Source organism: Dendrobates tinctorius, unplaced genomic scaffold (assembly GCF_039654945.1).
Source record: "Dendrobates tinctorius isolate UK_male_01 unplaced genomic scaffold, ASM3965494v1 ptg000181l, whole genome shotgun sequence".
Taxonomy (NCBI): domain Eukaryota; kingdom Metazoa; phylum Chordata; class Amphibia; order Anura; family Dendrobatidae; genus Dendrobates; species Dendrobates tinctorius.
Window position 1 is genome coordinate 8,424,925 of NW_027361848.1, and position 17,203 is coordinate 8,442,127.

General features: G+C 44.2%; 1 protein-coding gene across 1 annotated transcript in view; it reads left to right on the top strand.

Annotated features, from left to right (window-relative positions):
• Positions 1 to 17,203, top strand: part of THBS2 (thrombospondin 2) — a 1,059,287-nt gene that overhangs the window by 969,472 nt on the left and 72,612 nt on the right. The window contains exons 19-20 of the mRNA XM_073551862.1: positions 5,236 to 5,507; positions 5,598 to 5,695. Of these exons, the coding sequence (XP_073407963.1) occupies positions 5,236 to 5,507; positions 5,598 to 5,695 (370 nt within the window). The remainder of the gene's footprint in view (positions 1 to 5,235; positions 5,508 to 5,597; positions 5,696 to 17,203) is intronic.

The following is a 17,203-nucleotide window of genomic DNA, read 5'->3' on the forward strand; positions in this document are numbered from 1 at the left end:
ACATGCTACCGCTCATTTAAGGTCATGAATATGGACGCCACTCATCTCCCATAGGCGTGGCGTCCATATTCATAGACCTTAATGAGCGGTAGCACATGACCGCTCCGAACAGGAAGAAGCTGAAGCGCCGCGAGATGCAGAGACGTGCAGCGATGGGAAGGAAGGTCAGCGATGTGAGGGTAAGTATGATGGGGAGGATGGGGGAGCCGAGCGGAGCCATAAATATAAGGGAGAGAGAATGGGAGTGGAGCCATATATACAGGGGAGGGAGAGTGGGAGCGGAGCCATATATACAAGGGAGGGAGAGTGGGAGCGGAGCCATATACACAGGGGAGGGAGAATGGGAGCAGAGCCATATACACAGGGGAGGGAGAGTGGGAGCGGAGCCATATGTACAAGGGAGGGAGAGTGGGAGCGGAGCCATATATACAAGGGAGGGAGAGTGGGAGCCATATACACAGGGGAGGGAGAATGGGAGCGGAGCCATATATACAAGGGAGGGAGAGTGGAAGCAGAGCCATATACACAGGGGAGGGAGAGTGGGAGCGGAGCCATATATACAAGGGAGTGAGAGTGGGAGCAGAGCCATATATACAAGGGAGGGAGAGTGGGAGCAGAGCCATATACACAGGGGAGGGAGAATGGGAGCGGAGCCATATATACAAGGGAGGGAGAATGGGAGCGGAGCCATATATACAAGGGAGGGAGGGTGGGAGCGGAGCCATATACACAGGGGAGGGAGAATGGGAGCAGAGCCATATACACAGGGGAGGGAGAGTGGGAGCGGAGCCATATATACAAGGGAGGGAGAGTGGGAGCGGAGCCATATATACAAGGGAAGGAGAGTGGGAGCAGAGCCATATACACAGGGGAGGGAGAATGGGAGCGGAGCCATATATAAAAGGGAGGGAGAGTGGAAGCAGAGCCATATACACAGGGGAGGGAGAATGGGAGCGGAGCCATATATACAAAGGAGAGAGAATGGGAGCGGAGCCATATATACAAGGGAGGGAGGGTGGGAGCGGAGCCATATACACAGCTGAGGGAGAATGGGAGCGGAGCCATATACACAGGGGAGGGAGAATGGGAGCGGAGCCATATATACAAGGGAGGGAGGGTGGGAGCGGAGCCATATACACAGGGGAGGGAGAATGGGAGCGGAGCCATATACACAGGGGAGGGAGAATGGGAGCGGAGCCATATATACAAGGGAGGGAGAGTGGGAGCGGAGCCATATACACAGGGGAGGGAGAATGGGAGCGGAGCCATATACACAGGGGAGGGAGAGTGGGAGCAGAGCCATATATACAAGGGAGGGAGAGTGGGAGCGGAGCCATATACACAGGGGAGGGAGAATGGGAGCGGAGCCATATATACTAGGGAGGGAGAATGGGAGCGGAGCCATATATACAAGGGAGAGAGAGTGGGAGCGGAGCCATATACACAGGGGAGGGAGAATGGGAGCGGAGCCATATACACAGGGGAGGGAGAGTGGGAGCAGAGCCATATACACAGGGGAGGGAGAGTGGGAGCAGAGCCATATATACAGGGGAGGGAGAGTGGGAGCAGAGCCATATATACAAGGGAGGGAGAGTGGGAGGGGAGCCATGTATACAGGATGGGAGAGTGGGAGCGGAGCCATGCATACAAGATGGGAGAGTGGGAGCGGAGCCATGTATACAGGATGGGAGAGTGGGAGCGGAGCCATGTATGCAAGGATGGGAGAGTGGGAGCGGAGCCATGTATACAAGGATGGGACAGGGGAGCCATGCATACAACAGGGGGAGCCACACAGAGCTGGACAGAAAGGGGAGAACCACACATACATTTTCTGATGATTAGAAAATAATCAGCATGTACAGTACTCCAGTACAATTTTTCTTAAGTGCTCAATGCTCCATTTCCTTGTAGGTTCCAATCATCATTAGCAGTGATGGTCATCAGTAGAAGTAGCCCAGTGCTCCCACTGAAACAGAGAAACAAGTCAGGTGCTCCCACTCATTCAAAACCTATGGTGAGTTGAGTCACATTATAAATGTTATAATTAAATGATAAGTATGCACTGCTAAACTACAACCGCGTCCATAGCCCCGCCCTCTTATAACCAAAGCCCCACCCCTGTCACACCTCCATCCCCGCCCTGCCGGGCCATGGAAGAATGGTCTTGCTTGAAGCCGGTCCCTGGTGCAAAAAAGGTTGGGGACCACTGGCTTAGATCATTTCAGGCAGAACCATGCTGGAGGAGGCGGAGCCAGACGTCACCATTTATTTGAGATCTTAGGGAGGGATAAAGGAACTCACTGGAGTTTCACGTTACAGTCAGGCAGAGGGAGAAAAAGTTGCAGCTGTGACAGGCAAAGGAAAGGAAAGGGGGTCAAACCCTCAACACTGACATAGCAGTGTTCAGTATGTGAATAGAAGAGGTTGGAATGCTCCAGAAAAAGTGATAATCAGCGGAATCTTACGTCATATTTTACAATATCGTTACACTGAATATAAACAAGCAGTTACAGTTCAGTGTCGACAGCTGTCAGTGACAGATGAGCAGCATGGGAAGAGGTGTGGGGACCCATGCCATTGATTCCCACATCCAGATTGGTGAGAATGGTCCTTCAATCTCCCTAACCGATCTCAGCATGATTGCGCAGGAGGTGCTGAAATATCACCTCCTGCCTAATCAAAGCAGGAGCTAAGTGCTGTCAATGGCCAGCACTACCCTTGGCTGTTAACTCCCTAAATGTTGCAATCAATCACAATCGCAACATTTATGGGAAAGGCAGAACTACGGGAGCTCCCTCTGCTTTTAGATCGGCATTCCCGCAATATCATAGCAGGAGCTTGATCGTTCCTATGATGACCCGGGTTAGTCATGATGATCCCCAGGTCACCGAACTACGGAGAGCTTTTTAGAAAATGCTCAAAGAATGGTCTAAAAAGCTTTCAATACAGTGTAGGTATAATGCACTGCAATGCTAGTGGATTGCAATGCATTAATAATACCTGCAATCACAGTGAAAAAGTGAAAGTCCCATAAAGGGACTAAGTAAAAAAGTTTAAAATTTAAAAAATAAAAATATATTAAAAAATTGACAAAATAATAATGAAAGAAAAAATATCACATTAATAAATACAATTTTTTATATAAAAAATGAAATTAACAGCAAAAAAACTACATATTTTTGGTATCGCCGCATCCAGAACAACCCAGTTTATAAAAGTTTCACACCAGTTAACCGCTTCAGTGAAAGCCGTACACAAAAATGTAGCAAACTATGCTTTTTCATCATACCGCTGGAAAAAACTGGTATAAAACGCGATCAAAAAGACTAATATAAATAAAAATTGTATCACTGAATGTCATCTTGTCCTGCAAAAAGCAATGTGCAATACAGCTCAATCAGCGGGAAAAAAAAGTTATAGCTTTAAAGGTAATCTGTCATCAATTTTTTTGACAGCAGGTGAAGGATTGGTTTTACTTATTTTTTATGCCGTTCCTTGTGCGGTAAAAAGTAATTAGACTACTTTATTTTTCAGGTCGGTGCGATTACAGTTCTACCAGATTTATATTGGGTTTTTATGTTTGGCAGCTGTCACACACTAAAAGACGCTTTTTTTGCAAAAACTAGTTTTTGCATCTCCATATTTTTAGAGCTATAATTTTTCTATATTTCTGATGACACAGTCAACTGAGGCCATGTTTTTTGTGGGACGAGTTGATGTTTTATTGGTACCATTTTTGGGCTCATTACTTTTTTTAATTGCTTTCTATTCCAATATTTGGGGAGGCAGAATGAACAAAAAACAGCAACTCAAAAACAGGTTTTTTGGCTTTTTTTCTATGCCGTTTCGCATGTGGTAAAATTGATATGGCAGCTTTACTTCTTGGGTCAGTATGATTGCAACGATACCACATTTATATAGTTTCTGTTTTGGAGTTTTAAACGTTTATAGAAAAAAAATAGTTTTATTCTTAAAGGGAATCTGTCATCAATTTTTTTGCCTATCAGCTGCAGCCACTGCCATCGTGGGCTTATCTACAGCATTCTGTAATGCTGTAGATAAGCCCCCGATGTTACCTGAAAGATAAGAAAAAAAGAGTTAGATTATACTCACCGGGGGGCATTCCGGGTCCGGAGGGAGTTGCGGTCCCGTCCGGTGCCTCCCATCTTGCAGCAATGACGTCCTCTTCAATCCTGGCCATCACTGCTCCGGCGCATGCGTATTGCTGTTGAGGGCAGAGCAGAGTCCTGTTGTGCTCAGGCGCAGGACCTCTTCCGGTGTCTGAGCACTGCAGTAATCTGCTCTGCCCTCAAAAGGGCAGAGCAGTGCGCCTGAGCCGCGACGGCCAGGAATGAAGAGAACGTCATTGCTGCAAGATGCACCTGAAATATTAATAAACTTATTGAATGTGATTTTGAGCACCTTGAGGGATGCAGATTTTAGTATGGTGTCACTTTTGGGCATTTTCTGTCATATAGACCCTCAAAGTCACTTCAAATGTGATGCGGTCCATAAAAAATGATTTTCTAAATTTTGTTAGAAAAATTAGAAATTGCTCATTAACTTTTAAGCCTTATATTTTCCTAACAAAAAGCAATGTTTCAAACATTGCACTTATGTAAAGTAGACATGTGGGAAATGTTATTTTTCGAGTATTTTGTGTGATATAACTCTGATTTAACGGCTTAAAAATTCAAAGTTTGAAAATTGAGAAATTTCCAAATTTCTGATTTTTTTTTTTTAAAAATAAGCAGTCATATCAATCAAATGTTACCACTATCATGAAGTAAAATATGTCACGAAAAACACTATCAGAATGAATAGGATCCATTGAAGCATTCCAGAGTTATTGCCCCACAAAGTGACACTGTTCAGATTTAAAAAATGAGGCCCTGTAATTAACGTACAAAGTAGGTAAGTACTTAAGGGGTTAATCATGTTTTCTAATAAAGTCAAGCTTTTTTTTTTACCAGAAGCAGGAAACAACTACCTTTTCTTAGAGAGAGGGGGATGTCTGCAGCACTGAGGAGAAGCAAATTGCTGTTAAGAAATGTAGGTTTAGCAGTGTAAGAATAAGACCATCCTTTCAGCTATGTGAAGTTGGATGCACACAAAGGCAAATAGCGATGACACTCAAGTACAATAAAGAAACTTTGTGTTGTGCTATCTGTATATTTGCAATAAATAGACATTCACTGTGCTTTGTGAAAAATAAAGTGATTATTTGTCATTCAGGTTATGATGAATTCAGTGCAGTGGACTTCAGTGGAACATTTTTTGTGAACACAGATCGGGATGATGATTATGCTGGCTTTGTGTTTGGCTATCAGTCTAGCAGCAGGTTTTATGTTCTCATGTGGAAACAAATCACGCAGAAATACTGGGAAGATACACCATCCAGGGCCTATGGTACCTCTGGAGTTTCCATTAAAGTTGTCAATTCTACAACAGGCACTGGTGAACACTTAAGAAATGCTCTTTGGCATACTGGAAATACACCAGGAGAGGTATAAATACATTTAATATCTAATTAGTGTTACCTAAGTTTATGTTTGTCTTACATTTTGTGCTAACAGCATGAAACATAACTTTTTTAGGTTAGAACATTGTGGCATGATCCCAAGAATATAGGCTGGAAAGATTATACTGCATATAGGTGGCATCTAACTCACAGACCCAAGACTGGTTATATCAGGTAAGAGACCTGCAATGTGAATTCTGTTTTTCTGTTCTGATATAGTGATGAAAAACATAATTAAAACAGTGACAGATTTATCTCACAATGGACACCTGTGGGTTTGGTTGCAAGCTGAATTATTTTTTTTCTGTAAAATGGGATGACATCTGCAATCTAGAGTCCAGTCAAGGCCTCTTTCAGATATCAATACATCCTAGTTTTCCACTGGAACTTTAGAAGTATCTTTAACACATTAGATCATTAGTGGATAGCTACATTTTTGGCAGTACCTAATTTGTCTTTCTCTCTCGCAATCTTGCCTTCCTCAGCCTCACAGAAATATGACTGACACCCTTTGACACCGCCTCCCTTGCTGCGCTGTGTTACAGCGGCCTCCACTTCACCCACTCTCCTCTCCTCGACAACAGACACAGTGGAGGAGTGGGTGTTCTGCTTTCCTCTAATGGCACCTTTAACCCAATCCCACCTCTTCCCCTGCCTTATCCTCCCCTCTTTTGAAGTACACTCTGTCCGCATCTACTCTACCTCCAACCTCCATGTGGCCATCATATACCGACCTCAGGGCCCGGCCACTGCCTTTATTGACCAATTCTCTATATGGCTTCTTCAGTTTCTTTCCACTGACATCGACACTATCATGGGTGACTTCAACATCCCTACTGATACCCTTCAGTCAACAGCCTCCAAACTCCTGTCCCTTACTTCATCTTTTGGACTTGCTCAGTAGTCGTCCTCAGTCACTCACACAGACGGACAAACATTAGACCTGGTCTTCACCAATCTCTGCTCTCTATCTAACTTCACCACCTCCCTTATCCCTCTATCCAACCACAATCTACTCACTTTTTCATCCCTGTCCTCCTCACCTGTCACCCATGTCCAGCAACATGTGCACCCCTGCAGAAACCTCGCACACCTAGACACCCACACGCTCTCTGACTCTATTCTACCACTGGCATCCATATCCTCACTCCACGACACAGATAGTGCCACTGCTTTCTACAATGCCACTCTCACAGAAGCTATTGACACAGTTGCCCCTCTCGTTCATGGCAGAGTGCGACGTATCAACAGACAACCCTGGCACAATAACACCACTAAAAAGCTCCAGCAAGTGTCCAGGGTTGCAGAGCGGCATTGGAACAAAACAAATTCACAAGAAGATTTCACTTCATTCAAACAGGTACTCAATTTCAAATCTGCCCTTACCTCTGCTAATCAGGCCTACTGAACAACCCTTGTATCTTCCCTATCCTACAACCCCAAACAGTTATTCAAAACTTTTAACTCCCTACTCCGCCCACCACTGTCCTTTCCAACCTCTCTCATCTCTGCTGAGGACTTTGCCACACACTTCAAAAATAAGATCGACCAAACAAGGCAAGTCTTCATTGTTTAACCACCACAACCCCTTTGTATACCAGACCAAAACCCATAACCTCCCTCTCCAACATCACTGAAGGGGAGTTTCATTGTCTCCTCTCCAAATCACACCTCACCACCTGTGCACTCAACCCCATCCCAACTCCCCCACATCTTCACCACCACTCTTGTCCTCCCATCCCTAACCCATCTCTTCAACCTATCACTAACTTCTGGTACCTTTTCTTCTACTTTCAAACATGCCACAATCCCACCTATCCTTAAAAAACCAACCCTCAACCCAACAGCTATGTCCAACTATCGCCCAATATCGCTGCTCCCATTCGCTTCCAAACTCCTGGAATAACACGTCCATGCTGAACTTTCCTCCCACCTCTCATATAAACTGCTTTTTGGCAATCTATAATCTGGTTTCTGCCCCCATCACTCCACTGAGACAGCCCTGACCAAAATCACGACCTACGTACAGCCAAAGCTAACGGACAATACTCTATACTCCTCTTTCTAGACCTGTCCTCTGCTTCCAACAGTTACCACTGCCTCCTACTATAGATCCTCTCCTCCTTTGGCAAAGACCTCGCAATACCCTGGATCTCCTCATACCTTTCCAACCGCACATTTTGCGTCTCCAACTCCCACACTACTGCCTCATCCCACCCTCTCTCTCTGTTGGAGTCCCCCAAGGCTCTGTTGTAGTACCCCCTACTGTTCTCAATCTATACACTTGGCCTGGGGCAACTAATGAAGTCCCACGGATTCCAGTACCACCTTTATGCTGATGACACTCAGATCTACCTTTTTGGGTCAGATGACACCTCTCTGGAGTCCAGAATCCCAGAGTGTCTATCAGCCATATCCCCCTTCTTCTCCTTTCGCTTCCGCAAACTCAATGTGGAGAAATCTGAGCACATAATCTTTCCCCATCTCACAGATCTTGTTTACCTGATCTATCACAATTAACAATATCACGCTTTCCCCCGCATCGGAGGTCCGCTGACTCGGAGTAACCCTTGACTCTGCCCTGTCCTTCAAACTGCACATCCAAGCTCTTTCCACCTCCCGTCGCCTCCAGCCCGAAAATATTTCCAGAATCTGTCCTTTCCTCAACCCTCAATCTACTAAAATGCTTGTGCATACCCTCGTTATCTCCCGCCTCAACTACTGCCACATCCTTTTCTGTGGCTTCCCTGCTAACACCTTCACACCTCTTCAGTCCATCCTTAACTCTGCTGCTCGACTAATTCATCTTTCTCCTCACTACTCCTCCGCTTCTCCCCTCTGCAAATCTCTTCACTGGCTCCCATTCCCTCAGTGAATCCAGTTCAAATTACTAATACTGTCCTACAAGGCCATCTATCACCTGTCTCCTCCATATATCTCTGAACTAATCACCCAATATCTTCCCTCACGTAATCTCCGATCCTCCCGAGACTTCCTTCTCTCCTCCACACTTATTCGCTTGTCACCCAACTGCCTCCAAGACTTCTCCCGAATATCCCCAGCCCTCTGTAATTCTTTGCCCTCAACACATCCGACTATCAACCACTTTCAGATCCTTCAGACGAAACCTGAAAACCCACCTCTTCAGGAAAGCTTACAGCCTGCAATGATCCCGCTGCCTCCTGACAAAAGTAATAAATCAAAAATTTATGAAAATGAACAAATAAAAGTCATGCATTGCTTTTCAAGATGCTGCCACAGAATTTAAAAAAAAATAAAACTCATGAAATAGGCCTGGACAGAAACGATGGTACCCTTAAATTAATATTTCGCTGCACATCCTTTTGAGGCAATCACTGCAATCAAACGATTTCTGTAATTGTCAATGAGACTTCTGCACCTCTCAACAGGTATTTTGTCCCACTGCTCAAGAGCAAACTGCTCCAGTTGTCTCCTGTTTGAAGGTTGCTTTTCCCAGACGGCATGTTTCAGCTCTTTCCAAAGATGCTTAATAGTTCAAAGGTCAGGGCTCATAGAAGGCCACTTCAAAATAGTCCAATGTTTTCTTCTTAGCCATTCCTGGGTGTTTTTAGCTGTGTGTTTTGGGTCATTACCCTGTTGCAAGACCTATGACCTGTGACTGAGACCAAACTTTCTGACAATGATAAGCAAATTTCTCTCTAAAATCCCTTGATAGTCTTGAGATTTCATTGTACCCTGCACAGATTCTAGACACCCTGTGTCAGATGCAGCATAGCAGCCCCAGAACATAACAGAGTCTCCTCCATGTTTCACAGTAGGGACAGTGTTCTTTTCTTGATATGCTTAATTTTTCCATCTGTGAACATAGAGCTGATGTGCCTTGCCAAGAAGTTCCATTTTTGTCTCATCTGTCCATAGGAATTTCTCCTAGAAGCGTTGTGGCTTTTCAACATGTTGTTTGGAAAATCCCTGTCTGACTTTTTTTATGATTTTTTTTCAACAATGGTCTCCTCTTCCCATGAAGTCCACTTTGGCTCATCTGACACTGATGTTCCTTGAGCTTGAAGTTCTTCTTTAATCTGTTTAGAAGTTTTTCTGTTGGCATTTATATTATCTGTCTCTTTGTCATCAATTTTCCTTCTGCGGCCACATTCAGGGAAGTTGGCTACAGTCCCATGCAGCTTAACCCCTTAATGCGTTTTTGTTTTTTGCTCCCCTTCTTCCCAGAGCCATAACTTTTTTATTTTTCCATCAGTACTGCCATGTTTATTTTTTGCAGGATGAGTTGTACTTTTGAACAACATCATTGGTTTTAGCATGTCACGTACTCAAAAACGAGAAAAAATTCCAAGTGCGGCGAAATTGGGGAAAAAAGTGCAATCCCACATTTGTTTTTTGTTTGTCTTTTCTGCTAGGTTCACTAAATGCTAAAACTGACCTGCCATTATGATTCTCCAGGTCATTACGAGTTCATAGACACCAAATATGTCTAGGTTCTTTTTTATCTGAGTGTTGAAAAAGAATTCCAAAGTTTGCTAAAAAAAAAAAACAAAATTGCGCCATTTTCCGATACCCATAGCGTCTCCATTTTTCATGATCTCGTATTGGCTGAGTGCTTATTTTTTGCGTGCCGAGCTGACGTTTTTATCCATACCATTTTATGCAGATACGATCTTTTGATCGACCCTTATTGTATTTTAATGCAATGTTGCGGCGACCAAACAAAAGTAATTCTGGCGTTTTGATTTTTTTTCTTCCTACTCTGTTTAGCGATCAGGTTAAACCTTTTTTTATTGATAGATCGGGCGATTCTGAACACGGGGATACCTAATATGTGTATGTGTAATTTTTTTTATTGTTTTATTTTGAATGGGACGAATGCGGGGTGAATTAAACTTTCATTTTTTTAAATTTTTTTCATATTTTTTTAAAACTTTGTTTTAACTTTTGGCATGCTTCAATAGCCTCCATGGGAGGCTAGAAGCTGCCATAGCTTGATCGGCTCTGCTGCATAGAGGCGATGCTCAGATAGCCTCTATGTAGCAGAATGACAGCATTGCTATGAGCGCCGACCACATTGTGGAGCTCATAGCAATCTGGCATCAACAACCATAGAGGCCAAGGTTGTTATGCCGACGCACCGATGACCCCCGATCACATGATGGGGGTCAGCGGTGCGTGTATTTCCGGCCTATTAACTAGTTAATAGGCACGGATTGATCGTGATTCCACCTGCGCCTATTGCGGGCACATGTCAGCTGTTCAAAACAGCTGACATGTCCCGGCTTTGATGCGTGCTCACCACCTGAGCCGTCATCAAAGCAGTAGTACTGCCATTGCACGTACTATAACGTCCAATGGCGATAAGGGGTTACATTTCTGAATAACGTGCAACTGTAGTCACAGGAGCATCAAGCTGCTTGAAGATGGTCTTATAACTTTTACCTTTAACATGTTTGTCTATAATTTTCTTTCTAATCTCCTGAGACAACTCTTTCCTTCGATTCCTCTGGTCCTTGTTGACTGTGATACACAACATGTCCCCAAACAGCACAGTTGAGTATCTGTAGCCCTCTATACAGGCCCAGTCACTGATTCAAAGATTGTAGACCCCTGTGATGCTAATTAGTGGACACACCTTGATTTAACATGTCACTTTTGTCACATTATTTTCAGGGGTACCATCATTTCTGTCCAGGCCTATTTCATGAGTTTTATTGTTTTAAAAATTCTGTGGAATCATGGTTGAAAAGTAATGTCTGACTTTCATTTGTTCATTTTTATAGATTTTTGATTTATTATTACTTTTGTCAGACTCAAGTTATTTCTGTGATTATTGTGGGGTTTGCCAACAATTTTGACTACGTGTATACATGACAGCTGCATAAAAATACATTGATACACTCAGGTCAGGATAACTGATGACCAGTCCGAGCATTGCGATCTCCTTCCTAGTTATATGGCTGTCTGACTCTTCCCTAAGCTTCAGGATTCAATTAAGCTTGGACCATAGACATGATAATGCTACAAAAATGAGAAACAGCATGAAATTAAAGGCTTTTTTTCACCATTTTTTTTCTTGTTGAAAAAATCCCTCTTGCATATTATTATTATTATTATTTATTTATAAAGCACCATTGGTTCCATGGTGCTGTACATGAGAAGGGGTTACATACGAATTACAGATATCACTTACAATAAACTAACAATCACAGACTGATATAGAGGGGAGAGAGGACCTTGCCTTTTCGGGCAGGATGGTGGGGAAGGAGACAGTAGGTTGGAGGTTGCAGCAGCTCCAGTGATTATGAGGCGGTAGCTCCAGTAGTGGTGAGGAGGCAGCGGGGATCATTGCAGGCTGTAGGCTATCCTGAAGAGGTGGGTTTTCAGGTTCCGTCTGAAGGATCCTAGTGTGGATGATAGCCGGACGTGTTGGTGCAGGGAATTCCAGGTGATTGGTTGCTATTCGGGAGAAGTCTTGGAGGCGGTTGGGTGAGGAGCGAATAAGTGTGGAGGAGAGAAGGAGGTCTTGGGAGGACCAGAGATTACGTGAGGGAAGGTATCAGGAGATTAGTTCAGAGATGTATGGAGGAGACAGGTTGTAGATGGCCTTGTAGGTCAGTATTAGTAATTTGAATTGGATACGCTGAGGGAATGGGAGCCAGTGGAGAGATTTTCAGAGGGGAGAAGCGGAGGAGTAGCGAGGAGAGAGTTTAATTAGTCGGGCGGCAGAGTTGAGGATGGACTGGAGAGGTGCAAGAGTGTTAGCAGGGAGGCCACAGAAAAGGATGTTGCAGTTGTCGAGTCAGGAGATGATGAGGGCATGCACAAGTAGTTTAGTAGATTGAGGGTTGAGGAAGGGACGGATTCTGGAAATATTTTTGAGCTGGAGGCGACATGAGGTGGAGAGACCTTGGATGTGCGGTTTGAAGGACAGGGCAGAGTCAAGGGTTACTCTGGTACGGGGGAAAGAGTGATGTCATCAATTTTTATAGAAAGGTCGGGTAAGGAAGATCTGTGGGATGGGGGAAAGATGATTAGTTCAGATTTTTCCACATTGAGTTTGAGGAAGCGTGAGGAGAAGGAGGATATGGCTGATAGACACTCTGGGATTCTGGAGAGCGGAGAGGTGACAACTGAGCCAGAGAGGTAGATCTGAGTATCATCGGCATGAAGGTGGTACTGGAATCCATGGGACTTTATGAGTTGCCCCAGGCCAAGTGTATAGATTGAGAAGAGTAGGGGTCCTAGAACAGAGCCTTGAGGGACTCCAACAGAGAGAGGGTGGGATGAGGAGGTAGTGTGGGAGTGGGAGATGCTGAATTTGTGGTTGGAAAGGTATGAGAAGATCCAGGATAGGGTGAGGTCTTTGATGCCAAAGGAGGAGAGGATCTGTAGTAGGAGGCAGTGGTCAACTGTGTCGAAAGCACAGGACAGGTCTAGAAGGAAGAGTATAGTGTATTGTCCGTTAGCTTTGGCTGTAAGTAGGTCATTGGTAATTTTGGTCAGGGCTGTCTCAGTGGAGTGATGGGGGCGGAAACCAGATTGTAGATTGTCAAAGAGCAAGTTAGATGAGAGGTGGGAGGAAAGTTCAGTGTGGACATGCTGCTCCAGGAGGTTAGAAGCGAATGGGAACAGCGAAGTTGGGCGATAGCTGGACATGGCTGTTGGACCGAGGGTTGGCTTTTTAAGGATAGGCGTGATTGTGGCATGTTTGAAAGCAGAAGGGAAGGTACCAGAAGTTAGTGATAGGTTGAAGAGGTGAGTTAGGGATGAGATAAGAGTGGTGGTGATGTTGGGGAGGAGGTGGGATGGGATCGGGTCAAGTGCACAAGTGGCGAGGTGTGATTTGGAGAGAAGATGAGCAAGCTCCCCTTCAGTGATGTTAAATAAGGAGGTTATGGGGTTTGGGCATTGGTCTGGTATGCAAAGGGGTTGTGGTGGTTGAGCAATAAAGACTTGCCATGTTTGGTTTATCTTGTTTTTGAAGTGTGCGGCAAAGTCATCGGCAGAGATTAGGGAAGTCGGAGGGGGCAGTGGTGGGCGGAGGAGGGAGTTAAAAGTATTGAACAACCGTTTGGGGTTTTGGAATAAGGAAGATAAAAGGGATGTAAAGTAGGCCTGTTTAGCAGAGGTGAGGGCAGATTTGAATGCAGGTGTTGCTTGTTTGAGTGCAGTGAAGTTGTCTTGCGAATGCGTTTTCTTCCAGTGCTGTTCTGCAATTCTGGATGCTTGCAGAAGCTTTTTAAGTGATGTTATTGTGCCAGGGTTGTCTATTGATTCGTCGCACTCTGTTATGCATGACAGGGGCAACTGAGTCGATGGCTGATGCTAGAGTGGCATTGTAGAATGTAGTGTCAGTGTCGTGGAGTGAAGATATGGAAGACAGTGGTAGGATAGAGTCAGAGAGTGTGCGAGTGTCTAGATGTGCGAGGCTTCTGCGGGGGTGCGCATGCTGCTGGACATGGGTGACAGGTGATGAGGACAGGGATGAGAAAGTGAGTAGATGGTGGTCAGATAGAGGGAGAGGGGAGGTGGTGAAGTTAGAAAGAGAGCAGAGGCGGGTGAAGACCAGGTCTAATGTGTGTCCGTCTGTGTGGGTGGCTGAGGAGGACCACTGAGTAAGTCCAAAAGATGAAGTAAGGGACAGGAGTTTGGAGGCAGGTGAGTGTCAATGGGGATGCTGAAGTCACCCATGATGATGGTGGGAATGTCAGCAGAGAGGAAGTGAAGCATCCCACATATAATGTCCACCTTACCAGGTTACCCACAATAAATATTCATTTTCCCATGAATATAACTTATATTAGTTGTAGCATTTGCCCGTCAGATCCCTTTGTCCCAACACATTACCCCCCTCACAATTCTGAAATTCATCGGGACCATATGTGAAAGGGGACCTCAATGGATCCAAGGGCTGGATGGTTTGGAGCACCATCCAGCCCTTGATTCCATTGAGGTCTCCTTTCATATATGTTCCCTTGATGAGCTCCAGAACTGTGAGGAGGGAATCGCATCCTGACAAAGTGATCTTACTTTCTTGGGAAAATTATTGCTATACAGTTGCATCTTACAAAATTAGAATATCATCAAAAAGATGACATGGCTCCCCAAACCATCACTGATTGTGGATACTTCACACTAGACTTCAATCAGCTTGGATTGTCTGTCTCTCCACTCTTCCTCCAGACTCTGGGACCTTGATTTCCAAGGTCTAGTGTGAAGTTTCCACAATCAGTGATGGTTTGGAGAGCCACGTCATCTGCTGGTGCAGGTCCACTGTGTTTTATCAAGACCAAAGTCAGCCCAGCCGTCTAGCAGGAAATTTTAGAGTACTTCATTCTTCCGTCTGCTGACAAGCTTTTTGGAGATGGAAATTTCATTCTCCAGCAGGACTTGGCAAATGTCCACACTGCCAAAAGTACCAATTCCTGGTTTAAAAACAACAGTATCACTGTGCTTGATTGGCCAGCAAACTCGTCTGACCACGTATTGTCAAGAGGAAGATGAGAGACACCAGACACAACAATGCAGATGAGCTGAAGGCTGCTATCAAAGCAACCTGGGCTTTCATAACACCTCAGCAGTGCCACATGCTGATCGCCTCCATGCTATGCCACATTGATGCAGTAATTGATGCAAAAGGAGCCCCGACCAAGTATTGAGTGCATTTACTGAACATACACTTCAGTAGGCCAACATTTCGTATTTTAAAATCATTTTTTCAAGCTGTTGCTATAAAGTATTCTAATTTACTGAAATAATGACTTTTATGTTTTCATTCGCTGTAAACCACAATCATCAACATTAACAAAAATAAACACTTAAATATATATCACTCTGTTTGGGTTGACACTATTTGGGGGATATGCAAGCATAGATGCACATTAATATCTGGCTTACTTTAGGGTATACCCCTTGACATTGTGGGTATTTCCTGACAAACATGCTTGAATAGTTGCATTGCTTAAACTGCTTGACTTATGGATGTGGGACGGACCCTCACTCCATCTTAAAACCACCATAACTACAGTAAACCTAGGCACTAGAATAAATACACAACACATTATTTTGGTTGTCAGAATGGCCACAGCTTTATTTTAATCCTGTGATTTAAATAATCACAGTAGGAGTCAGGTGAAGTGCTAGTACATTGTGATTCACAAGTACTGTGATATCCCCAGCTGTTTGACATACACAACCAGGACAGACAGCCATAAAGGGGTGGCACGCACTGGCTTGCCATTGAAGCAGAGCCAGTAAACTTTCAGGGCACCAATGACCCTATTATCCTCACTCCTGTGCTTAACCACTGTGCCCGCCCCTGATTGACGTTACCATTACAACGTCCTTGAGGCTGGCCATTAAAGCCGAGCCTGTTCACCACCATGAGGTTTTACATCCTCTATTAGTTAAAATGAGTCCACCTTAACTTGTCTGCAACTTCCACCTGGCTCCTAAACCGCAAAGCTGTGATGGGTTATAAATTCACATTTGACACTTTTTTTTTTTTTTAAATAAATCACTTTAGTAAACTTATAAACTAGAAGTCCCTGCAAAAGCATTAAGGGCACTAAGTTGGCAAACCTCCGACTTACAAAGTCATCCTACAGCGCTGAGGAGAGGAAAAACCCCCTGTGGAGGAAACCTCTAGGGAACCATGGCTGAAGGATGGCCCTTCCCTTGGGCTTAGAAGATTAATGCTGTTAACTCTTTATAGCCATGATAAAATTAAACCTGGAACAAAATATACAATGATAATTTCAAAAATACAATAAAGCATTCATCATACAAGCAATAATTAAAACATTTTAGGACAATGATTATAAACAGGGCGGGAAATGCTTCCTCCTGTTCATCCTGTGTAAGAAAGAGGGAGAGAGACAGATTTCCTGTTCTATATAAGCCCCACCCTCCTCACAGTAACCCACCAGGCACATACATACTGTGCTTCTTACTCTGAAAGCAACATCACTCTTGCTTAAAATGTACACCATTATACCAAAAAAGCTGCAGGAGTAAAGGTCCACCCATCCCCAAGTCATGTCCTCCTCCGCCTATGGCTCCAGTGGTTTCTTGACTTATGGATATGGGACGGACCCCCACTCCATCTTAAAACCACCATAACTACAGTAAACCTAGGCACCAGAATAAATACACAACACATTATTTTGGATGTCAAAATGGCCACAGCTTTATTTAAATCACAGGATTGAATCAATCACAGTAGGAGTCAGGTGAAGTGCTAGTACATTGGGATTCACAAAGAGTGGTTATTAATGGTGCATACTCAGATTGGGCCAGGGTTACTAGTGGGGTACCACAGGGTTCTGTATTGGGCCCCCTACTATTTAATATATTTATTAATGATCTAGTGGATGGCTTACACAGTAAAATATCAGTATTTGCAGATGATACAAAACTATGTAAGGTAGTTAACACAAAGGAGGACAGTTTGCAACTACAGACAGATTTGAGTAAATTGGAGAATTGGGCTGAAAAATAGCAAATGAGGCTTAACTCAGACAAGTGTAAGGTTATGCACATGGGAAGGAGAAACAGATGCTACAATTACTTACTAAATGGGAAACTGCTGGGGAAATCAGACATGGAAAAAGACTTAAGCATCTTAGTCAATAAGAAGCTAAATTGGAGTGCCCAGTGTCAGGCAGCTGCCACCAAAGCAAATAGGGTCATGGG